Source organism: Narcine bancroftii, chromosome 1, assembly GCF_036971445.1.
Source record: "Narcine bancroftii isolate sNarBan1 chromosome 1, sNarBan1.hap1, whole genome shotgun sequence".
Classification (NCBI taxonomy): Eukaryota; Metazoa; Chordata; class Chondrichthyes; order Torpediniformes; family Narcinidae; genus Narcine; species Narcine bancroftii.
In genome coordinates this window covers 125,076,685-125,101,817 of record NC_091469.1, presented here as the reverse complement: position 1 = coordinate 125,101,817, position 25,133 = coordinate 125,076,685, and the positions used below count along the sequence as shown (strand labels likewise).

The window sequence follows — 25,133 nt, the reverse complement described above, 5'->3', positions numbered from 1 at the left end:
GTGACATCTGGTGGCATAAAGTACTTGCTGTGGAAGATTGCTTGGGTTGCAAAGTGTATTTGAGATTTAATTTTAGCTAGTGCTATAATAATTTTATGGTTACTGGCTCATGCTGTGCATTATGCCACAGCAATTATAGCTGCTTTGTTTTACTAAATAGCACGTCATGGTAAAATGGGGGCCTCGAGGGGTTCTTTGTGGTTTCTGTGTAATTGCAGATTGTAATGCTGCCTTCACAAAAGCTGTACTGTTCTTGTTCAATCTCTGCACTATATTGTCGCCATCGGTTGCCATCAACCATCAACAAACATTGTGTGGTGATAGGATGGCAAAATCTTCAAAGGTTTGACAAAAAAAATAAAATGTCACAAGATAGCCATGGCCTCAGTGCTCACTCATACTGCTTCGATTATAACACCTTTCCCTCTGCTATGAAAGAGGAGTATTGTAATGCACTGTGGTGACTGTAAGCAGACACAAGATTCGTAAAGACTGAACAACTGGCTTTATTCTATTTAAAGTCTTCTGTTGTATTCAGCTGCATCCCGAGTGACTGACCTCGAGGGGCCAGATGTGGCTTATATCCTGGCAGATGATTGACATCCGACCAGGTGAGGCTTGATCTATTCAGGTCGGCTGATGGACAGCTGGTCAGGTGTGGTCTGTCCTCTGGTGATCTTCCTGCAGGTACACAGGTTGCCCCCTGCATTAGACTAGTGGTGTTTCCCAAGTTTTTCTTTTTAATTTGTGACAAATGGGATAAGAACATGTCATAGGAGTGGAATTAAGCTTATCAGGTCTATCCTGTCATTTCCATCATAGCTGATTTACAATATTTTTCAACCCCATTCTCCTGCCATCTCCCTGTAACTCCCTTTTTAATCAAAAACCTATCTACCTCTATCTTAAATATAGCTAAATGACTTGGCCTCCATAGTTATCCAGAAATTCTTATTGTATTCTGAGACCATGTCCTCTAGTCCCAGACTCACCCACCATTGGAAGCATCCTCTCCATGTTCACTCTATCCAGGCCTTTCAATATTGGATAGTTTTCAAAGAAATCCTCGCCTCATTTTCTTTAAACCACAGCAAGTACAATCACTGAGCCAAAAAAAAACTTCTTACATGATAACCTTTTCATTCCAGAGATCATTCTAGTGAAAAATCTCTGGACCCGTTCCCAATGCCAGCACATCCTTCCTTAGGTAAAGAGCACAAAACTGCTCACATGGCCTTATAAAACCTTACCATTACGTCCTTGCATTTATATTCTTCCCTTGTCTTCCTTACCACCAACTCTACATACAAGTTAACCTTTAGGGTACCTTGCACGAGGAATCCCAGATCCCTCTGCACTTCCAACTTCTAAACTTGTCAGTTAGAAAATAGTCTACACTTTTATTCCTTCTTCCGCAGTTTATAATCTTTCACTTCTTTTCACTCTGTTCCATCTGCCATTTCCATGACCAGTCTCCAAACCCATATAACTCCATCTGCAGTCTCAGTGGTTCTCAGCACTATCAACTCCTCCTCCTCCTCCTCTCTTTGTATTGTCTGCAGACTTGGCCGCAAACCATCCATTTCATCATCCAAATCATCGACGTACAATGCGAAAAAGAAGCAGTCCCGGCATCGAGCCTTGTGAAACACCCCTGGTTACCTGTCACCAACCAGGAAAGCCTCTTTTTAGGCCACTTCTCGGTCTCCTGCCAGTCAGCAAATCTTCTGTCCATAATACAGTGGGCTCTTCCTTAGCAGCCTCTTGTGCAACACCTTGTCAAGGCCTTCTGAAAATACAAGTAAACAACATTCACCCATTCTCCTTGGTCTTTCTTTCCTGTTTAAATTTATTTATTTGCAGCACAGGAGAAGATGATTCCGGCCATCGAAACTCATGTCACCCAATTACACCCAGTTAAACTACCAACCCTGTACATATTGTATTTGAAGGGTGGGAGGAAGCCAAAGCTTCGAGGGAAAACCCAGGGAGTTCATGGGGAGAACGTACAAACTCCTTATAGACAGTGGCGGATTTGAACCCGGGTCGCTGGCGCTGTATTAGCATTGTGCTAACCACTACGTTAACCATGCTGCTCGAACGGAATTTCAGCATGCTTTGCTGGCAAGATCTCCCCTTAAGGAAACCATGCTGACTTCCAAGTATCTCAAATCCTCATCTTTGATTTTTTTTAAAAACAACCTCAGAATCCAGGATAAGTGGCTGATGTTTTCCTGTTTTTGCCTCCCTCCCTCTCCAAGCGGAATGACATTTTCAATTTTCCAGTCTGTCTGAACCATTCCAGAATCTAGTGATTTTAAAAGATCTCTATTAATGCCTTCACAATCTCTCAGCTACCTTTATAGTTTGGATTTAAATTTATATTTTAAAATCTTGCTCTCTTCGATTCTTACAAATCTTGGCACTCTGAGTTCTTCCAATGCTATACTCATCATTGATATCTCCCTAAAACCCTTCACTTCTTTTTTCCTCACTTACAACACTATTCTAAATTCCAACTGGACCAATTTATCTTTCACCTCTTATAGAGGACCAATTTGTCTTTCACCTCTTATAGAGGTCTTTACACCTCATTGTGTTAAAAAAAAAAAAAAAAAAAAAAAAAAAAAAAAAACACCACAGAAATGGTCTTGCAGCAAGATCGGCTGAGTTCCTGCAGCGTTTCTGTGTGTTTTTACTACAATCACAGCATCTGCAGACTTCTTGTGTTTCACCCACAGTGTTCCATTGTGTAACCATCATCACCCTATTTATCAAATTCCACTCTGTCTCCATTTGTCACCCCTTTTCAGTCCTTTATGACACCTCCACCTCTATCTGACTTTTTCTGTCTCTTGCTTCTTTTGTTTGGCAACTGCCAATCAACTGCTTCCACCTCCCCATTTGTCCGTCATCCTTTACCTGTCCCCTTCTGGCCCCTGTCCAACCTTTTCCACCCTATCCTCATTATACAAGTACACGATCCTTTACCCGGAACCCGTGGTGGACAGTGTGTTCCGAATTTCAGATTTTTCCGGATTTCAAAAAGCCAACCCGAATTGTGCTGCCGCATCCACCCCCACCCTCTTCCAGTCGCCTGGCTGCCTCCCCCAACCGCGGTTCCCTGGCCGCCTCCCCCACCACCAATCCCCCGGCCGGTCGCCACTTGCCGGATTTTGGAACTTCCCAGATTTTAGATGTCCGGATAAAGGATCGTGCCTATCTCCCCTCTGCACTCTAACTTGATGAAGACATTCAACCCGAATCACCAACCATTTTCTTTATTGTGACCTCCTTGCTCTTGAATTCAATTCCTCTAGCGACGAAGGCCAACAATCCATTTGCCTTCTTAATAAACCTGCTGTACCTGCAACCAAACTTTTAGTGATTCGTACACAAGTACTCCCAAGTCCTTCTGCACTACAGCATGCGGCAGTTTTTCAAAATTTAAATAATAATCTGCTCTTCTATTTTTCCTACCAAAGTGGATGACCCCGCATTTACTAACATTGTACTCCATTGCCAGACCTCTTTGCCCACTACCCTAATTTCATTATATCCTTCTGCAGCCTCTCCACATCCTCTGTACAATTTGCTTTTCCACTCAATTTAATATCATTCGCAAACTTGGCTACACCACACTCTGTCCCCTCTTCCAAATCATCAGTGTAAATGGTGAACAGCTGTGGGCCCAGCACGGACCCCTGCAGCCCCCCACTTACCACTGTCTGCCAATCAGAAAAAAAACACCCATTTATCGTGACTCTCTGCCTTCTGTCAGTTAACTAATTCTCAATTGATGCCCGTCTCCATTCATTTGTATCTTATTGATGTTTCTTATGCGGCACCTTCTGGAAATCCAAATATATAACATCAACCTGTTCCCCTCTATCTATCGCACCCATTATATCCTCAAAGAACTCCAGCAAGATTGTCAAACAAGACCTGCCCTTTCTGAATCCAAGGTGAGTCTGCCTGATGGAACCCCTTTGTTCTAAATGTCTCGCTATTTCATCCTTAATGATAGGTTCAAGCATTTTCCCGACTACATACAAACATTAAGCTGACTGGCTGATAGTTACTCGTTTTCTGCCTACACCCCTTTTTAAAAAGTGTTGTGACATTTGCTGTCTTCCAATCTGCCAGGACTTGCCCAGGGTCCAGAAAATTTTGGTAAATGACTACCAATGCATTGATTATAACTCCTGTCATTTCCTTCAGAACCCTGGGATGCATCCCATCAGGACCAGGGGATATGTCCGCTTTCAGTCCCATTAGTTTGCTCATCATTATCTCTTTTGTAACAATTATTTTATCAAGGCCCTCACCTCCCTTCGCATCCCTATCACCACTCTTTGGCATGCTGGGCATGTCTTCCACTGTGAAGACTGACACAAAATATCTGTTCAATGCCTTGGCCATTTCCTCATTACTTAATATCAACCTCCCTTTCTCATCTTCCAAGGGACCTATGCTGACTCTAGCCACCCCCTTTTGCTTTATATATTGTTATGGGTTATTATTATATTTTATATGAAATATAAATATGTTTTTAAAAGAGATAGATTGTGGGGCGCATAGTGTGTATGTCACTTCACAAAAAGACAGTAACACTTCACAAAAGACATCTCATTTAAAATGTAAGAGCTTTGCTGAAAGAGACTTCATGTCCACAGGGACTTTACAGAAACTTTGAAGAATGCTTATGGAGACTTCACATGTAGGTGATAATTGGACTGATGTTGTGGAGTAAATGGATTATTGTTTTGAAAGCAACAGAGAGCGAGGCAGAAATTGATTCCAGTACCACAATCTGTCTGGTTGCAGTTTGCTGTTCTAAGTGGGGTCATGTGGTTTTGCAAGCAGAGAGAAAGAAAAGACCAAACAGGCTTTCTCTAAGGGAGAGAGAGAGAGAGAGAGAGAGAGAGAGAGAGAGAGAGAGGGGGAATGGATTTCTGCAGTGGATTTTGGAAGCTTGTGGAAAACCCAATTTTGAAGATGGGTTGTGTGTTATGAGTTCTGAGTTCAGCCTGATGAAAATACTTGTCCTTACAAGAGGAAATGGCTGGCGAGAATGTTCCTCCTGAAATAAGGGAAACGAGAAACTCTGTGGTGACCTGAAAGAAGAGGTTATCATTTGCAAATCCTGGTTGGGGCAAATTTCTTCAGCAACACACTGAAGTACTGATCGTGGGAAATCAATTTGTGTGTGTGCAACGAGCAACAAATCTCTGAAACCAATTAGAACCTTCCTGAGCAGTGACTATTTACCTTTTCATCAGAGCCTGGTGAAAATTCATAAATGTTAAATTCTGTGTACGGTATAACAATTGCCTGTTACCGACCGGTGAACTTGGAGAAGTGAGAAGTGAATGATTGGTCTGTGAATCAAAGAACTTTCCTAAACATATGCAAACTACATATTAGAATTAGAAGGGGGTTAAGTTACTCGTTATAAGTTAGAGTTTGATCCTGTTTTTATGTTTAAAGAAAATTAAAAGTAACTTTTGTTTAAGTAACCATTTGTGTTGGTGAATTTCCATTGCTGCTGGGTTTTGGGGTCCTCTGGATTTGTAACAATATTTATAAAAAAATTTGGCTATCTGTTTTTATATTTTGTGCTAATTTACCTTCATAATCCTTCTTCCCTTTCCTTATTTCCCATTTAGTTGCCCTTTGTTTCCTTTTAAAATTTCCCCAATCCTTCAGTTAGTACACATGAGCTTTTAATTTTATACTGTCCTTTTCTTTAGTTAACCAAGGCTGACTCTTCCCTTTCTTACTGCTCTTATTTTTAATGGGAATATATTTTTGTTGAGCACCTTGAAAAATCTCTTCAAAAGTTTTCCACAGTTTCTCAATTGTTCTGCCAACTAGCCTGTGCTCCCAGTCCACACTGACCAATTCCTCCCTCATCCTGTTGTAGTCTCCCCTGTTCAAGCATAATACACTAGTTTTAGATCCAACTATTGCACCCTCCATCTGTATGAGAAATGCAATCATACTATGATCGCTTTATCCAAGAGTGTCCCTAACTACTAGATCGTTAATTTTGCCAATCTCATTACACAATTCTAGATCTAAAATATCGTTCTCCCTTGTTGGTTCCTTAATGTGCTGCTCAAGAAAGCCATCATGGATGAATTCTATGAAGTCATCCTCCAGACTCCCTTGACCAACTTGATTTTCCCAAACTACGTGGAAGTTAAAGTCCCCCATGACAACTGCTGTTCCATTCTTACATGCCTCAGTTATCTCTCGGTTAACTGCCTGTGCCACTGTGCTATTGTTATTTGGTGGGCGATAGACAACTCCCACCAGTGATGTTTTTTCCCTTTCCTATTTTTAATCTCTACCCAGATGGATTCAGCATTGTGCTCCTGAGATCTTGTATCATCTCTCACTATTGCCTTGATCTCATCCTTAATTCAGAGCACCATCCCACTACCTTTACCTTCCTGTCTATCTTTTCATATTATCTGATACCCTTGAATATTTAATTCCCAATCATGCCCACCTTGTAACCATGTTTCTGTGATGGCCACTAAATCATATGCCTGGGTACTGATTGGTGCCTCAAGTTCACTAACCTTGTTTCTAATACTATGGGGATTCAGATAAAGTGCCCTTATGCTCATTGTCCTTTTACCATGTAGTGACCTCTGTATCTTTTGCTTTTGACTTTTCCGCCCTACATTTTTCTTCTTCTCTTTCCTAACTCTCGGTGGTCTCTTTACCACCTTCCTCATTCTTTCATTATAGGTTCTCATCCCCCTGCCTCATTAGTTTAAAGCTTTCCCAACTGCATTAGCAAACAATCTCCCAAGGACATTAAAATAGACTTTCTCCTTGAAGTAAGCGACCCCTTCTCTTCCAGCCATTATTGATGTAATCTTGTTATTGATGGGACTTGAGGGAAGAATAACCATAATGTAGTAGAATTTTATAGAAAGTTTGTAAGTAATGCGGTTTAATCTAAACAAAGAAAACTTTGAAGGTGTAGTTGTGCGTGATAAATTGGAAAACTACATAAGAAGGCATGGTTAGGGTTGGGGTTTAAAAAAAAGCATTTAAAGAATTAAAATAAAATTTATGACATATCTATTTCTTAGATGCAAAAAATCCAACCAACAAGTAGTCCAGCTGGAACTAAAACTAAAGATAATAAAGATAAAATTAATGTGAAGTAACTTTAAATGATATAAAAATTAAAGACAGTGTTGTAGGATCCAAGGGAAATGTTCCCAATAAGTGCAGTAAAGCTGAGGATATGGAAAATTTCAAATGTCAACAAAGCTGGAGAAGAGTAATTTGGTGCCCAAAGTAAAACCAGACTATAAAAGGTTCCATAGGTTTTCACAAAGGAATAGATCAGCAAAAATTAATGGGGGTCCTTAGAGGGAGACAAGAGAATTGTATAGAGAAATAAATAAATCACAGTGAAATTAAACAAATACTTTGTGTATCTTTATGGCAAAGGCCAAATAAAACTGAAACCAGCAAAGAATAAGAATGAGAAACTGAAAAAAATTAGCATTAAGTATCAAATATACTGAACCCCCTCCCCCCGACTTGCATCCCATAGTTTTAACAGAAGAGTCTACAACTGGTAAGTGCATCGATTGTTCAAAAATTTGTCTATTCTAGAATGCCTCCTCAGATTTGAAGATAGCAGATGCATCCTTCTGTTGGTTTCCAGTTTCAGCAAAGATTCTGGCCTGCCTTTCACAGCTTAAACATGTCCCTTTTGTTTGTTTTCTCTCTCTAGCTGTCCTCATTCATTTATGAACCAGATGGCTCTGTAACAGCCAAATCACTTTAGCAATGTTGACTTTGGCCTATTGTAGATGTTTCCTTTTGTCCTGACAATCCTATCCCATCCCCTCTAATTTTTAACTAATTTTCTCACCCTGCAGTTCCCATTTATGATCTTTAACTGAGAGAAACACAAAAACTGCAGAATCTGGAAGCTGAAGGAGTAAAACACAAAAGCCTGCAGATGCAGTGATTGAAATAAAAACACAAAACTGAAGGAACTTGGCCAGTCAGACAGCATCCATGTGGTTTAAAAAATATTCCAATCCAAGAAATGACTATCCATTTCTCTCCATGGATGCAGCCTGTCCGCCTGAATCCCACCACCTTCACAGACCTTTGAGCTGAAGTGATAACTTTTTTTGTACAGAATCTGCCTGAATACATCCACTGTTGTCTGCTTTTATTTCCAAGAGCATTGAGAGGGTAGTGTTTCCTTGACTGAGGCCATTTGGGACCAAGATGAGGGAAAAAAATTTCATCCAAAGAGCATTCTGAATTCTCTCAAAGAGTCTGTAGAGGTTCAGTCACTGGGCATATTTAAGACTGTGATTGACAGATTTTTAGATTATTAATGTAGGAAAGTGGAGATGAAAGAAAAAAATCAGCCTGTTATTTTTGAACTTTGGAGCAATTAGAGTGATCTATTGAAAAAACACACAATTGCTGAAGGAACTCAGCAGGTCAGGCAGCATCCATGGAAGACAAAAGATAGTCGAAGTTTCATGCTGAAACCCTTCAAGAGGAAGAGCAAAAAATGGGCAGGTGCCTGAATAAAAGGGTAGATGCAAGCGGCACCCTGTTATTAGGGCATCTGCTACGGTCTATTTTTATTTAGTGTTCTGGTATGCGTTTATCAACCCAATAACCGGTTATAATGTGACAGAACATTTGCACAGACTGAAACATGGCCTATGGATCAATACCAGATGGATGTTAAAACCATAAGACAATCAGAAATATACAGGTAGTCTCCTGTTTACCACCACGTTCCATTCTGACTGACCAGTCGTATCTCAAAGTGGAAGTAAGTCGGATGTATGGCACATAGAAGATGTAAGTTTGTTGATTACCTTCATTTTTAAATCCAAATTGAGTGTCTTCCTCGGCTTCTTGCCAGATCTATCAGCACGTCTCACAGCCATTTTTTTTGGTCATATATATGGGTCGTAAGTTGCATACACCATGCACCAGGCACTACCTGTATTAAGACGTAGTTATCTGAAGTTCATTATCTTTACTATTTCCTCCTGTCATGAACTGCAATGATGCTCCTCCTATGCTTCCCTCCACCTTTTTCCTGATAAGCAAAACAAACACTTGCTCTATAAAACAGTACATTAAGATTTCGAGTCTTGTAGCTCTGCTGGGTCCACACTTGCTAATGTTCAGATATTCCTGAAGCGATATGCTGGACAAAGTATATTAAAACCATGTATTTGTCCAGTTCTGTAGCCAATCAAAACAAAATCCTTTGAAAAGATCCCCTGGGATGTCAATCATGGAAGATTGTGAATTGAATGGAATAACTAGGCTTATTAATCCTTCTCCATACTCTTAACAGTCTGGTTACAAGGACATTCCCTTCTCTAGTTAGCTATGTGAGACTATGAATTAGGATCGAATGGAGACAGAGTGCTGATCTTAACAGATATTTGCATGTTAAATTCTTTGTTTTCCTTCTGATGGGAATCCATCTTAGCGATGTTCATGCATTTGCCATAACAGTCCATAATTTAACATCGAGCTGCTTAACAAATCAGCTCACCACATTAAAGACTACCCCACACTAATCCATGAACTGTGACCAGCAAGCAAGAAACTTTTTTAGAGCCAAAACTGCTTCAATTTTTTGCCATTCTGATTGTGATGGCTGTAACTCAATCTATTAAAAGAGGATTTAATAAGATCAGGCCTGATGTAATGCTCACATGGCAATTTTATGACTTGGAGTAGGTTGTTACAGAAAGTATTGTAACCAGAGAAGGGGAACAGCTTAGGAAAGCTTCGGAATCTCTCAAAAGGAATGTAATTAACCATTCCTTTTTTTTTTGTTGAAAGAAGCAAGGCATAGCTCTCAGGGCTCAGAAGTAAGTATAAGGTTGTATTTAGCCTCATAACTGGGGGATTCACTGCTTGTTTCAAGCTGGTTGCTGTCAACCAGGATGACTGTAAGATGCATCACTGAAGCAATTAAGTTACTATGCCTGTTTGCACTTGGTATCAAGCTTACATGGAAGGTGCCAGTGTATCATTTCTATTAATATTTGCATTGCCAGATACCACACGGGTTTGATGGAAGGAGGTCTTAGCCCAATGGCTGTGAGGTCCAAATCAATCGATGTACACACACAGAGAAGCACTGATATGTACTTCCTCTCCTTAGTCCCTCAGTCTCCCTACCTCTAGCCTCTTTTCCAAACTGTATCCTTGCATCTCCCCAATCCTTTAGTCTCCTTTTGTCCCTGCTCGCCTCCTAGTTCAAGAGGGTTAGGAAGAGGGAATGAAGGAACTAGTAGCCACATAGATGGGAAAGGAGTCTGACGGAGTAGGGAGATGGAAGGGGACAGTTGCAAAAAGGGACAGAGGTAGGAGACTGAGGAAGGAACACTCAGGAATATAGATATCAGTGCCCCTACATGTATGTCTTCAGCCTGCATTTCTTTCTCTTGGGATTGAATACAAAGTACTTCCACTATGGGCTCTGAGGTGACTGATGAAGCCAATGTGGAAGAGGGAATGGTCCCACAAGCCAGGTAAAGAAGACCTGACCACATGGACGCAGAGGTGGGGGCTACAGGTCAAATGGAGATGCCAGGCCCTGGGGCTTCTGCTCCCTATCATCCTCCTGGCCAACATACAATCCTTGGAGAATAAGCTTGATGAACTCCAAGCCAGACTTCAACATCATAGTCATCAGGGAGTGCTGAGTGATGTGCTTTACAGAAACATGGCAAAACACAGACATTCCAAACACAACGCTGCAATCCAAGGGCTACAGCCTTGTAGCACGATCAATTACACAAAGACTGAAGTTATTGGAACTGAAGGATTTTATTAGCTAGAGATGGACAGCATCCCTTCTGCTGCTGGCTCTTCCTGACCCGGACTTGAACAGGGGGCAGGGTTGTGAATGATAACCTTTATGGGGGATAAAGAGGAAGAGTCACTAGCTGGCCAGTGAGAGGAGGGTCAAACAATAGTGGTTTCACCACATTTCACCCCCTCTTTTAAAAGAAATCCGGTGGGGGGGGGGGGGGTTGCAGTCAGGTGACCTCATAAGTTCAGTCTGTCCTGTGGCCTCCACTGGCATTGTGACCAGTGTGCCCCTGTCTGGGAGTCTATGGTGGTGTCAGCCAGCTGTGGCTGTGGTCCAGCTGGGGTGCTTGGTTGAGTCAGGAGGGGGTGGGAGCGTGTGCGCCGGCTTCCAGGTTGGCTGAGGTAGTGGGGGTAGGGGACTAAGGCCCTGGAGAGCTAGAGGGGGGGGCTGGTTGAAGGAGGGGGTCCAGATGCTCCCACATGTGCCAGGTCCAGGATGGATACTGTGTTCTCGCATCTGTCCAGGAATGCTACATAGGCGTACTGTGGGTTAGCATGGAGCAGCTGGACCCTCCTGACCAGAGGGTTGGACTTATGGGTCCTCAAGTGCTTGCAAAGTAGGATGTCCCCGGGGAACGTTAGCTAGGTGGGTAAGATAGTTCCCGATGCTGATCTCCTGGGGAATGTAAAGAGTCTCATGAGGTGCCTCTTTGGTGGCCGTATACAAGAGGGACCAGGTAGTGTGGGGGGCCTCTGGGAGGACTTTTTGAGAGTGGGGGATGAGGAGGTCCTTGGACTTATAAGCCAGTAGTACTGACTTCTAGACAGTGCCATTCTCCCACTCCACCTGGCCATTCCCTTTGGGGTTATAGCTGGTAGTCCAGCTAGAGGCAATGCCCTTGGACAGTAAATATTGATACAGCTCGTCGCTCACAAAAGACAAAACCCTATCGGTGTTGAAGTAGCCGGGGTATCTGAAAGTGGTGAACAGGTTGTTCAGAGCCTGTTATTAGGTAGCTGAGGTCATGTCCAGACAGAAGATGGCAAAGGGGAACTGCGAGTACTCATCGATGATGCTGATAAAGTACACATTGCAGTTTATGGGGGGTAGAGGTCCTTTGAAGTCTATACTCAGACATTCAAAGGGGCGAGTGGCCTTGATCAGGTGTGGCCTTTCAGGCTGGTAGTAGAGCAGTTTGCACTCCGCGCAGACCTGGCAATTTTTGGTCAGTGTCCCAATGTCCTCAATGGAATAGGGGAGATTACGGGACTTGAAGAAAATGAGTGATCCCTGGGTAGCAGAGGCTATCATGCAGTGCCTGAAACCAGTCCATCTGCATACTGGCACATGTCCCTTGAGAGAGATCATGTGAGGTCTTGTTATAATTGTAGTGGAGAGGTCAATTCTCCACCTCAGGATTTTGTAATTTTTGATTTTACCCCACTGCTGGTTATGGAACATGAAGGCGACTGCCCGTTGTTCAGTCAGCAGGGTAAAATGCTTACCGACGAGGTAATGCCTCCAGTGCCGTGCCACTTTAACGATAGCCTGGGCCTCTTTCTTGATGGAGGAGTGCCGGATCTCGGGGCCTTGGAGGATGTATGAAAAAAAATGCTACGGGCCTTTCCGCCTGGTTAAGTGTGGCGGCCAGGGCAAAGTCCGATGCGTTGCACTCCATCTGGAACGGGGTGGGCTCATCTACTGCGTGCATCATGACTTTTGCGATGTCGTCTTTGATAAGGTTGAATGCATCACGGTGGCCCTGATGAGGGGGTCGGGCCTTCTCTGCATAGCTGGGAACCCACTGAGTGTAATAAGAGAAAAACCCCAGGCACTTTTTCAGGGCCTTGAAGCAGTGGGGGAGTGCAAGTTCTCACAGGGGGCGCATGCAGTACGGGTCAGGGCTGATGGCTCCATTCTCCACAATGCAGCCTAGTATAACCAAGCGACACGGGCTGAAGACATACTTCCCTGTATTGTATGTCAGATTAAGGCATTTTGTGGTGTGTAGGAATTTTTGGAGGTTCTCGTCATGGTCTTGCTGGTCATGGCCATAGATGGTGACGTTATCAAGATATAGGAAAGTGGCTTACAGCCCACGTTTGTCCACTATCTGATCCATCTCCCTTTGGAAAACAGACACCCCATTCATGTCCCCAAAAGGGCCTTTCAAAAAGTGGTACAGTTGACCATCCACCTCGAAAGTAGTGTACTGCTGATCCTCAGGGCGTATGGGGAGCTGGTGGTAAGCAGACTTAAGGTCTATAGTTGAGAATCCCTGTATTGGGCCATCTGGTTCAGCATGTCAGATATACTGAGTGGGCTTATGTGTCAAGCCAGGTGAACCTGTTGATGGTCTGGGATTAGTTTAAGACCATCCGGTGTTTCTCCCCACTTTTCACTACAATGGTGGGCTCTCCAGGAGCTCGTACTCTGCTCTATCACCCCCTTAGCAAGGAGGTGTCTCAGCTCAGACTTACTAAATGCCCTGTCTCTGGTGCTATACTGCCAACTTTTAGTCGCTTACAGTCTGGGGTAAGATTAGCAAATAGGCGGGGGGGGGGGAATCCGGAGTGTGGAGAGGCTGCATATTGGATGCAGAGATTGGCTTTGGGGCTGTTGGTTGGCCCCGTGAGACTGGGGCTGCTGGTTGGCTACATGGTGAGGGGGGGGGTCCATAAGTTGCACTGAAAATCTAACCCCAATAAGATAGGTGTGCAGAGCTGTGGCAGTACTAGGAGCTTGATCTCTCGGTACTCCATGGCTTGTATAGTCAGTGTCACAGTACAACTGCCATGAACTTTGGCCAATTTGGATTGGGAGGCAGCTGTTCCCCAAGTGAGTAGGGCTGTACAGTATTTGGATGAATGAAGCTCACCGTGCTTCCACTGTCAAATAGGCAAACAGTAGGGCACCCATTTACCTGGATGTCCGTCATGGCTCAGGAAAGTTGGTGTGGTCTGCGTGGATCCAGAATTACCAATGCCAGCATCAGTTCGTCATCTGAGGAGTTCCGTTAGCTACCGGCAGTCCGAAAAGATGGTGACTCCCATGGCACACGCGGCACGGTCATCATTCGCTGGAAGGGAAGAGGGGGAAGACAGAAGTGACATCATCACAATCAGTGATCTCCGCGGTGCACGCACACGGGCGTTCCAGGTCCCCGGAAATGGCGGCGGAAGTGACTGCATTAAAGACGGTTCACACGTGGCGCTGCTGAGCTTGGGGGTTTGCTTAGACTTACAGACTTTACTCCCTCGAGGACATCTACATGACACGGTGTCTTAAAAAAGCAGCCTCTATCCTCAAAGATCTCCACCACCCAGAGCACGCCCTCTTCACTCTGCTACCATCGGGAAAAGGTACAAGAGCCTAAAGACGAACACAAGGGCAGCTTCTTCCCTGCTGCCATCAGATTCCTGAATATTCAGTGAACCAAAGACAAATTTCGTGCACCACTATTTTTTAAATTTATAGTATAAACACGTCCCTTGAAAGAGATCATGTGAGGTCTTGTTATAATTGTAGTGGAGAGGTCAATTCTCCACCTCAGGATTTTGTAATTTTTGATTTTACCCCACTGCTGGTTATGGAACATGAAGGCGACTGCCCGTTGTTCAGTCAGCAGGGTAAAATAATATAATATAAACATTCACTCTCTGACGCTGCTGCAAACACTGAATTTCACGACTTGTTCATGAGAATAAATTCTGATTCTGATGGGAACTGCAGACTTACTCACAGATGAAGCAGGAGATGCTTAACAGGGCAGGGGGTAGGTAGTTTGTAAAATGGTGTAGACCTTCTGTTCCTTGTACAGAAAATCTGTGTTCACTGCATGATACTGAAGTTTTCTACACCATCCTGAATATTTCTCCACCATTCTGAGTGATCAAAGGCTGAACATTTTCAGGTGTCAGTGGGCCTGTTGAATTTCTTCATGAAGAATTTGACTCGCGGTCGGAGGAGACAGTAGTCAGTGCCTGGTGTCAGGTGAGAGGAGGAGAAGGAGCTGGGAGTTAATTGGGGTTAATTGGCAAGGGGCAAATAAAAGGAGTAGAAAAGGAGGGAGCGGCCAGCGAGAAGCGGCGCAGTGAGTGAGTGGCCCAGTGAAGGAGTGGGGACTTTGGTTTGAGGGACTAAGAAGGAGCTTATTAGTAAAGGGTATTATAGTAAGAAAGGAGGAAATGGAGTCAGTTGGGGTAGTTAAGTGCTCCAGTGTGGGATGTGGGAAATCAGAGACAGCACAGCTGTTCCTGACGACTACACCTGCAAAAGGTCCATCCAATTGCATATAATGAGTGACCGTGTTAGGGAGCTTGAGCTGCAATTGGATGAACTGAGGATCATAAGGGAAGCAGAGGCAGTGATAGAGAGGAGTTAAAGGGAGACAGTCACCCCTAGAAGGCAGGAGTCAGGGAATTGGGTGACTGTGAGGAAAGGAGGGAGAGTGCCAGTGCAGAGTACCCCTGTGGAAGTGCCCCTCAGCAACAGGTATTCGGCTTTGGATACTGTTGGGGGGAACAGCCTATCAGGGACGTTGTGGGGGTCAGGTATCTGGCACGGGGGCTGCCCCTGAGGTTCAGAAGGGAAGGAGGGATAAGAACAGGATACTTGTAGTTGGGGACTCACTTGTCAGAGGGACAGATAGGAGGTTTGTGGGAAGAGATAGGGGATCCAGGTTGGTATGTTGCCTCCCTGGTGCCAGGGTCAGGGATATCTCTGATCGAGTACATAGCATTCTGCAAGGGGAAGGAGAACAGCCAGAAGTCGTGGTCCATGTGGGGACCAATGACTTAGTTAGAAGTGGGGATGAGGTCCTGAAACAGGATTATGTAGAATTAGGTAGGAAGTTATAAAACAGGACCTCCAATGTAGTAATCTCTGGATTGCTGCCCGTGCCACGAGCTAGTGAGGATAGAAATAGGAGGATGAATGTGTGGCTAAAGAGATGGTGCAGGGGGCAAGGGATAAGATTTCTGGATCATTGGGATCTCTTCTGGGGAAGGTCGGACCTGTACAAGAGGGACGGACTCCACTTGAACTGGAGGGGGACCAATGTGCTGGCAAGTAGATTTGCTAGAGCTGTGGGGGTAGGTTTAAACTAGTTTGGCAGGGGGGTGGGGAACAGAGGGTGAGAGCAGTGTCCAGGGAGTATGGCCACCTAGCTAGGAATAAAAAAGATAAGAAAGGTAGGATGGAGATTAGGGTAGAAGGTAAAAAAGAGAATATATGTGAGGGTCATTCTCTGAGATGCATATATTTTAATGCAAGAAGTATAGTGAACAAGGTAGATGAGCTGAGAGCGTGGATAGATACTTGGGGTCACGATATTGTGGCAATTAGTGAGACCTGGCTACAGGAGGGGCAGGACTGGCAACTTAATGTTCTGGGATACATTTGTTTTAGATGTGATAGATCAGGGGGTAAAAAAGGAGGAGGAGTTGCTCTGCTTGTTAGGGAGGACATTACTGCCGTGAGGTGGCAGGATGGTACGGAGGGATCGACCAGTGAGGCTGTTTGGGTGGAATTGAGGGGTGGAGGAGGCAAGAGGGTGCTAATAGGGGTGTATTACAGACCACCAAATGGGCCAAGGGAATTAGAGGAACAAATTTGTAGGGAGATAACGTATATGTGTGAAAATCATAGGGTAGTGATCATGGGAGATTTTAACTTCCCACACGTTGATTGGGATACCCATACGGTTAGAGGGCTGGATGGGCTGGAGTTTGTTAAATGTGTTCACGATTGTTTTCTAAATCAGTTAGTAGAAGAACCGACTCGGGATGGTGTAATACTGGATCTCCTGTTAGGGAACGAGCTTGGTCAGGTAGCGGACATTAATGTTGGAGAACCAATTGGGTCTAGTGATCATAATTCTGTTAGTTTTAGGGTAGTTTTAAGGAAGAGCAAGGAGAGGCCTAAAGTTGAGGTTCTGGATTGGAAAAGAGCAAATTTCGTAGGAATAAGAAGGGATTTGGGGAGTATTGAGTGGGGCAGGATATTTTCAGGTAAGGATGTTAATGAAAAATGGAGGATATTCAAAAAGGAAAATTTGAGGGTGCAGAGTAGATATGTCCCAGTCTGGATCAAAGGAAAGGCTGGAAGTCATAGGGAGGCTTGGTTTTTGAGGAATATTGGAAATTTGGTTAGGAGAAAAAGGGAGGCGTACAAAAGGTATAAAGAACAGGGAGCTGAGAATTTGAAGGAGGACTACAAGGAGTGTAGAAGGAATCTTAAGAAAGAAATTAGAAAGGCCAAAAAAAGGCATGAAGAGGCTTTGGCTGACAGAGTAGAAATAAATCCAAAGGGTTTCTATAAGTACATTAAAAGTAAAAGATTAGTGAGAGATAAAATTGGACCCCTTGTAGATAGCGAGGGTAGGCTGAGTGAGAAGTCTGAGGAAATGGGGGAAATTTTGAATGATTTCTTTTCCTCGGTATTCATTAGGGAAAAAAATGTTGAACCAGTTGAAGTAAAGAAAAATAGTGGGGAGGTCATGAAGCATATAAGGATAACCGAGGAGGTAGTGATGGCTGTGTTAAAAAAAGATAAAGATGGATAAATCTCCCGAACTGGACAAAATATTCCCTAGGACACTCAGTGAGTCTAGTGGACAGTTAGTGGGGGCCATTAACAGAGATATTTAGGATGTCACTGGCCACGGGGGTGGTACCAAAGGATTGGAGGGTGGCGCATGTGGTTCCTCTGTTTAAGAAAGGGTCCAAATGCAAACCTGGGAATTATAGGCCTGTAAGTCTGACGTCTGTGGTGGGCAAGTTGATGGAAAGTGTTCTGAGGGATGCTATTTACAAATTTTTGGAGGTACAAGGATTGATAGGGAGTAATCAGCATGGTTTTGTCAGGGGTAGATCATGCTTGACAAACCTGATTGAGTTCTTCGAGGGGGTTGCAAAAAAGGTTGATGAAGGGAAAGCTGTGGATGTTGTCTATTTAGACTTTAGTAAAGCTTTTGACAAAGTTCCCCACAGGAGGTTAGGAAAAAAGGTGGAGGCATTAGGTATAAATAAGGAGGTAGTGAAATGGATTCAGCAGTGGTTGGATGGAAGGTGTCAGAGAGTAGTGGTAGAAAATTGTTTGTCCAATTGGAGGCCGGTGACTAGTGGAGTTCCTCAGGGTTCGGTCCTGGGTCCACTATTATTTGTTATATCTATTAACGATCTGGATGTTGGGGTAGAAAATTGGATAAGCAAGTTTGCGGATGACACAAAGATTGGTGGTGTTGTGGACAGTGAGGTAGATTACCGTAGATTAAAAGGTGATTTAGGAAGGCTGGAGGTGTGGGCTGAGAAATGGCTGATGGAATTTAATACAGATAAATGTGAGATGCTGCATTTTGGAAAGGCAAATTTAAATAGGTCATATACATTGAATGGTAGACAATTGAGGAGTGCAGAGCAACAAAGGAATTTAGGAGTTATGGTAAATAGTACCCTCAAGGCTGATACTCAGGTAGATGGTGTGGTGAAGAAGGCATTTGGAATGTTGGCCTTCATAAATCGGAGTATTGAATTCAAGAGTAGGGAGGTTATGATGAAATTGTACAAGGCATTGGTGAGGCCAAATTTGGAGTACTGTGTACAGTTTTGGTCACCAAATTATAGGAAAGATATAAACAAAATAGAGAGAGTGCAGAGAAGGTTCACGAGAATGTTGACAGGATTTCAGGGTCTGAGTTACAGGGAAAGATTGTGCAGACTGGGGATTTTTTTCTCTGGAGCGTAGAAGATTGAGAGGGGACTTGATAGAGGTGTTTAAGATTTTAAAAGGGACAGACAGAGTAAATGTGGATAGGCTTTTTTAATTAAGAAAGGGGGAGATTCAAACTAGAGGACATGGTTTAAGATTGAAGGGGGAAAATTATAAGGGAAACATGAGGGGAAATTTCTTTACGCAGAGGGTGGTGGGGATGTGGAATGAGCTTCCGGCAGACGTGGTCGAGGCGGGATCATTGGTTACATTTAAGGAAAGGCTGGATCGTTACATGGATAGGAGGGGACTAGAGGGGTATAGACCGGGTGCTGGTCAGTGGGACTAGGAGGGTGGGGATTTGCTACGGCATGGACTAGTAGGGCCGAACTGGCCTGTTCTGTGCTGTAAGTGGTTATATGGTTATATCCTTGAATCCTTTCCTCTACCAATACTTGAAAAAAGAGTGACTGTTTTGAGAGTTTGGTGTTGGACTCCCCGATGTAACCAATTGAGTGCAACTAGGGCCCCATTGCTGGGAAGGTTGGCTTAGCATTGCTTATCCTTTCAGTGTATTTGGTGGATTTTAAAAAAATACTATATTGGTGGTGCTTATCCAGTTGCTTGAAATTCCTATTGTAGATAGTCCATGATAGACCATGAATTTTGTGTCATACGTGAGTCTTCAACTATGCTTTTCATCAATTGATCAGCTGCTATGCTGATATCCGGAAGTCATTGGTGAATTTCATCATCAACGTTTGAATTAGCCAAGAGGTGATGACCAAGTTGTGGGCAGTGGACATATTTTCTAGGGACTTACCATTTGCTGAGGGCTTGGTGGGGCACTTTGATCTTTTGCTTCGCAGGTGTTGAGCGCAAGAATTAGCCGTGTCGATGGTAAGATGCAGCATTAAAGTGATACAAATTGTGAAACATTTCAGGATAATGAAACAGGCCTTGTCATGCACTGTTTATGGCAGAAGACCCACCAGCAGGGTAAACTAAAATACCTATTGAAATAATCCAGAGCTCTAAAGTATGGATGATGAATGCCAAACTTGCTGGTGCCATTCACATTCCATGTGCAACAAATAAAAGGAATGCTGTATATTTAATCAGATTGTAACCTGACTCACAGAGGAAACAAAAAGCAACTGAATTGCATGCTCCCAATTGCTATTCATTGACCTCTGCTAAGTCTACATGAGGTAGAGGGGCATAGGCCCCATTTACCATGTACTGTGCAGAGCACAACAGAAATGGACAAGGGGTGATCCTAAACCATTGAAAGAAAAACCTAATCACTTTTCTGTCCATACTAAAATAGTTGAGATCTGATTGGTTCAGATCTTTCTAATTAAAAATTAGGTTGTTATTTTCTAACATAAATATTCAAGGAGGAAAATTGTGAGAGAAGTAGTTTTTTGAGATTGTTGGAATGGATCATAAAGAGCAAGTCCTTTTGGTCCACCATATCCATGGCAACCATTATATCCATCTATGCCAGAACTAAGTCTGTAAAATCCTATGCCTTGGTAATTCAGGGGTTCAGCCAGATGCTTCTGAATGCAAATTTTTTTTTAAATATTGCCATAAATCTGAAATAAAAGCAGAAAATGCAGGAAACAGCATCAGGTTGATGACCCTTTCGTTGCAAACTGTTTCTGACCTACAGATACTGCCTGACCTGTGGATGTCATGTACATGTTTACACCATTCCAGGATTTTCTTTAGTTCATAAGGTGAATCTAGCTGAATCTAAGATTAGGCTTTGGAGGAATTTAAACAATGGGTGCATTGGGAGGGAATTCTGAAGGACTGTGCAGACCACCTGAATTCTGAGCTAATAGGTAACTGGAAAGCTTGGTTTCAGGTCTGATGACTCTGTTGGAGCTGGATGTGGCATTGCATCATGGGTCAGTTGCATGAATAGGAGTGGGCTGATCACACAGCCTTGAGGTGCACCAGAACTCAGTGCTCAACATTGTGCCTCTGACTCAGACAGAGTGTGATTTTTCCATTATAAAGTCCAGAATCTAGTTACACAGAGGGGTATTGAGTCCCAGCAAGGACTGCTTCTCCACCAGCCTCTGGGGAATGATCATACTAAATGCCGAGCTGAAGTCGATGAACAGAAGCCTGGTGTATGAGGCGTCATTCTCCATTTGGGTCAGGATGGAGTGAAAGGACAAGGCTATAGTAACATCAATGGAATGTTTCTGTCTGTGGGCAAATTGAAATGAATTCAGCATCTCTATGAGATGTACTTTGATGCTCAAAGAATTTCATAATGGTGGAGGTCATTGTCACAGGGCAGTTGTCACTGTGGCATGTTACTGTTGCCCTCTTTGGTAGCATGATGATGGTGGCTGTCTTGAAACCCATGGAAATAATGGACTGCTACAGTGATGTGTTGAAGATGTCCATAAGGACCTCCGTCAGATGGTCTGCACAGTCCTTCAGTAGCTGGCTGGGTTTGTTGACTGGTCCCTATTTAAGTCGTTACATAGCTTTTCTTGTCCTAATCTATTTACTGCTTACTTCCCAGTCCCTCCAATTCCATTAAATTTTAAAATCTATCAATCACAGCCTTAAATATACTCAAACTGAACAGCCTCGGCCCTCTGAGATAGAGAGACCCAAAGGTGCACAACCCATACATTTCAGAAAATTAACCTTGTGTCATTCCTAACAGGAGATAATATTTCCTAATTTGCCTCCCACCAGAACAAACAGTAACTTAGTATTGTATCAGTCTCTCCCTCAAAATCTAGTGTACCTTTTCAAGATCTCCTTTCATTCTTCTAAACTTCTTTGACTATTGGCCAACCTTCTTGGTGTCTTCAAATGTTAATTTCCTGAGTCACAGAAATCAATTTAAGTTTTAAATTTAGGCACACAGGCCCTTCCAGCCAACGATTTGCTGCCCAACTACACCTAATTGACCGACACCAACCATACTTTTTTTTTTGAATGGTGGGAAGACACCGGAGCTCTCCCAGAAAACCCACACAGACATGGAGAGAACGTATAAATTCCTTTCAGACAGTGCCAGATTTATACCCCAGTCACTGGCACTGTAACAGCGTTTTGCTAACATTGTTGCTAATATTGAATTGTTGGTATACTGACTTCAAGTTAAGCATATCCTTCCTTGGGTATAGAAATCAAAACTGCACACTCAACTCCAAATGTGCTATTTCCAAATGACCTTGTCTGTAGATAATGGTATTTACAGAAAGGCCTTGGAATAAAGCCTGACATATTTCATATCTTCTGATTTGTACTTGCATGTTTACTTTCTGAATCCATTAAACCAGGACCACCAAACTTTTTGTCATTTTTTTCTCCTCCATATTTAGATAATGGAGGACAGACCTTAGCTGGTGGAAACAACTGGCCCTTGCGAGGAAGGAAGATGACGCTTTGGGAAGGTGGTGTCCGTGGAGTGGGCTTTGTCACCAGCCCACTGATAAAGAAGAAGGGCTCAGTTAATCGAGAATTGATTCACATCTCTGACTGGCTTCCTACTTTAGTGACTTTGGCTGGAGGATCCACTAAAGGCACCAAACCACTAGATGGCTTTGATGTGTGGAAGACTATAAGGTATTGTTTATCTAGAATTATAGCAAAGAAAATGTTGGCTAGAAACGTTTCACGCACTCTCCCTCTAAGCTGTGCGCACGCACATTTTGCTATCGGCACACAGTGGAAATGAATGTGCTCACAAAAGGTTAGTTACCTAAAATAATGTTGTAATTAATAATTATACTTATTGAGTGCAATCATAGTTATATTAAAACATGCCAATACAGTTTTATTAGCCATGAGAGATAGGCTGTTCCAAAATTATCTTGAAAAATTCCAAGTTTACATTCAGTGCGCCCACACTTTTGTTGCAGGGAAAAAAAATGGCACAACGTAAAATTTTTGTGCACACTGTCTACTAAAAATTAGAGGGAACCTTGATTTCACACGACTTTGAATGAGTACCATTTACCACAGAACATTACAGCACAGAAACAAGTCCTTTGGCCCTTTTAATCTGTGCTGATCTATTATTCTGCCCAGTTCCCCGTCCACATCCCTCCATATCCCTCCCATCCATGTAACTGTCCAAATTTTTCTTAAAATTGAGCCTGAATTCACCACTTCAGCTGGCAGCTTATTCTACACTCCCCCAGCTCCCTCTTTGAAGAAGTTTCCCCAAATGTTCCCCTTAAACTTTTCCTCTTGCAAGATTGCTTGCAATTTTATTCTGATTGAGTTTTTCAGTTGAAAACTTGTGAAACTCATTCTCATCTGACCTTCATTATTCAAAACTGAAGCTTGCTTGGATCTCTGGTAGAATTTTACAATTTGTTGAATTCTACAAGATACTTCAGAATGTAATCCAGAGTAATCCTGCAGCACCAAGGTGTTGACTTTCAGATGTGTTCCACCTACAGCATACCTTCCACAGCAGCAGCTCCCAAACCTGAAATGTTTAGCACCAAAATGATCAAGGACTTCACCAAAAAGTCCTGACTTGATTGCATTCTGTTCTAATTTGGAAACATTTGAAGTGACTGACACGCTAAACCCCCACAATCTAACTCCTTTAAAAACATATCTACACACAATATAAAATATATCTGTCAAACCTTTCTTGAAGAAAGGAACTGCAGCTTCCATCCACCACTCCTATGGTGAGGGAGGACACAACCTCCCAGCAATCTCTTCTGAGAAGTTTCCTTTGAGAAGATATGGCCATGTGACCTCCTCCCACTTTTAACTTTATACTGTACACAATTTAGCATTTGGGTAACTGAGAACATTGTTATTAATTAATCAAAAACATAATCACTATTTATTTAGAATTAAGTTTATAATTTAGAAATAAATTGGGCCTTCAAAGTGAGCTGCTAAATATTGATGTATATAAATTCACCATGGATGCAAACTGTATAAATCTGTTTCAATGGCAATGAAAGAAAGTAATGTTTTTGAAAACCTCTGCTCGATATTTTAATTGCCTCAGTGCATTTTAATATCTACATTCAATCTGAGAGGAATATTATTGAAACTCTGGAAACTGAATAGGAAGTATAATCAGGAATGACCAATGCAAAAATCAGAGCTGGAGAAGTGGGAAACTGCCACATCTATTTCAGACCTTTCTCTCAAAGGACCTGATAATTATTTCAATATCAAGCCTATTACAATGCACACAGGATAACCATTACTTGGGAGACAACTGTAAACTTAATAGGCAGAAAATAGAAAATTAACTTTCTTTGCCCTATTGTACATTGACTAACACATATGGATACTGTGAAATATTGCACCTGGTTTCTATTAATGAACATCAGTCAGGATTACACATTATTATTTGTTAACTCAATGTTTCCTTTTGCATAATTAGAATCTAAATTGAAATGTGAAGGCATGTAAGTTTGAATGTTTAAAGTTTCCCCTCATGATATCAGAACAGCTGAGTTTCACAGTGTCCTTGGAATGTGTGAATGAGCCTTGTTACTGGAGTGTTGACAGTGTGCTCCAAGTGTCGGGATGGGAGAACAATGCTGTATTTGTTTCTTGGTGAGACTAGTGTTCTTGTTTGTTTGGCTTTTGGCATCTGTTAATATGTCAAAGTATTTTCTTATTGATCGCAGAAGTAATTAAAATATGACTATATAGATTTGAAGTGTCAAATTATTTCAAAAAATTATGTGCTTTAAACTTTTCAAGTTTATAATCTATAAGATTGTTTAGATTTTGTCTTGTGAGTTTGTGTTTTTTTTAATGATAATGAAATTGTATATATTTACCAAATAAGTTTGGAAGGAAAGGGGGTAGAATTTGTAGTATGGTATTAATTTACTTATATTAAAATCTTTTTCAATTAGTCGCATGTAATAACTGATTAAACGATTACTTGATTACTTCCCTTTTTTGTTTGGTTGTTATAATATCTAGTTTACATGCAACAGATTTTCTTATACAAGTCTTTCTTTTGTATATTTCCTTTTCCACATTACTTCTTAATATTTAGATAAATATGGCTTCTACTTTTTTGTAAAATTTAATTAAAATATAGTAACTGAAAAAATGATATGTGAACCAATTCTCTGGTCAAAACATTAAAGCCTTCGCCGCGGATTATGGGTTTGAGCATGTGACCAGTACCCCCAAGTATCCACAAAGCAATAGCAAGCAGTTCAAACAGTGAAGAACCTGCTCAAAGCGACAAAAGACCCTTACCATGCACTATTGGTGTACAGAGCCACACCGCTGAGCAACAGTTACAGTCCAGCCCAGTTGCTAATGGGACATCACCTTTGAACGACTCTACTGACCCTTCCAGAGAGGTTGCAGCCGGAATTCCCGGACTTGCTACAGCTCCAGAACAAGGAGAGGGAGAAGAGGTGTACAGATGCGAAGTGGTATAACAAGAGACACAAAACGAGCGACCTGGAAAAGCTGACACCAGGAGATGATGTGTGGATCTCCGATGCAATACAGCAAGGTACAGTAACTTCCATAGACCACAACCCATGTTCATACATGATTAGTGGACCACAAG

At 42.5% G+C, this 25,133-nt stretch overlaps 1 protein-coding gene and 1 long non-coding RNA gene across 2 annotated transcripts in view; one reads left to right on the top strand and one right to left on the bottom strand.

Moving 5' to 3' along the window:
* Positions 1-25,133, top strand: part of arsb (arylsulfatase B) — a 122,423-nt gene that overhangs the window by 66,884 nt on the left and 30,406 nt on the right. Inside the window, exon 5 of the mRNA XM_069938288.1 lies at positions 21,931-22,174. Within this exon, the coding sequence (XP_069794389.1) occupies positions 21,931-22,174 (244 nt within the window). The remainder of the gene's footprint in view (positions 1-21,930; positions 22,175-25,133) is intronic.
* LOC138763715 (uncharacterized) lies at positions 532-23,252 on the bottom strand. Its single transcript, XR_011357743.1, has 4 exons — positions 23,212-23,252; positions 13,779-13,934; positions 1,663-1,789; positions 532-681 (listed from the first exon to the last, which is right to left on the bottom strand). It is a non-coding gene; the product is annotated as an uncharacterized lncRNA (long non-coding RNA).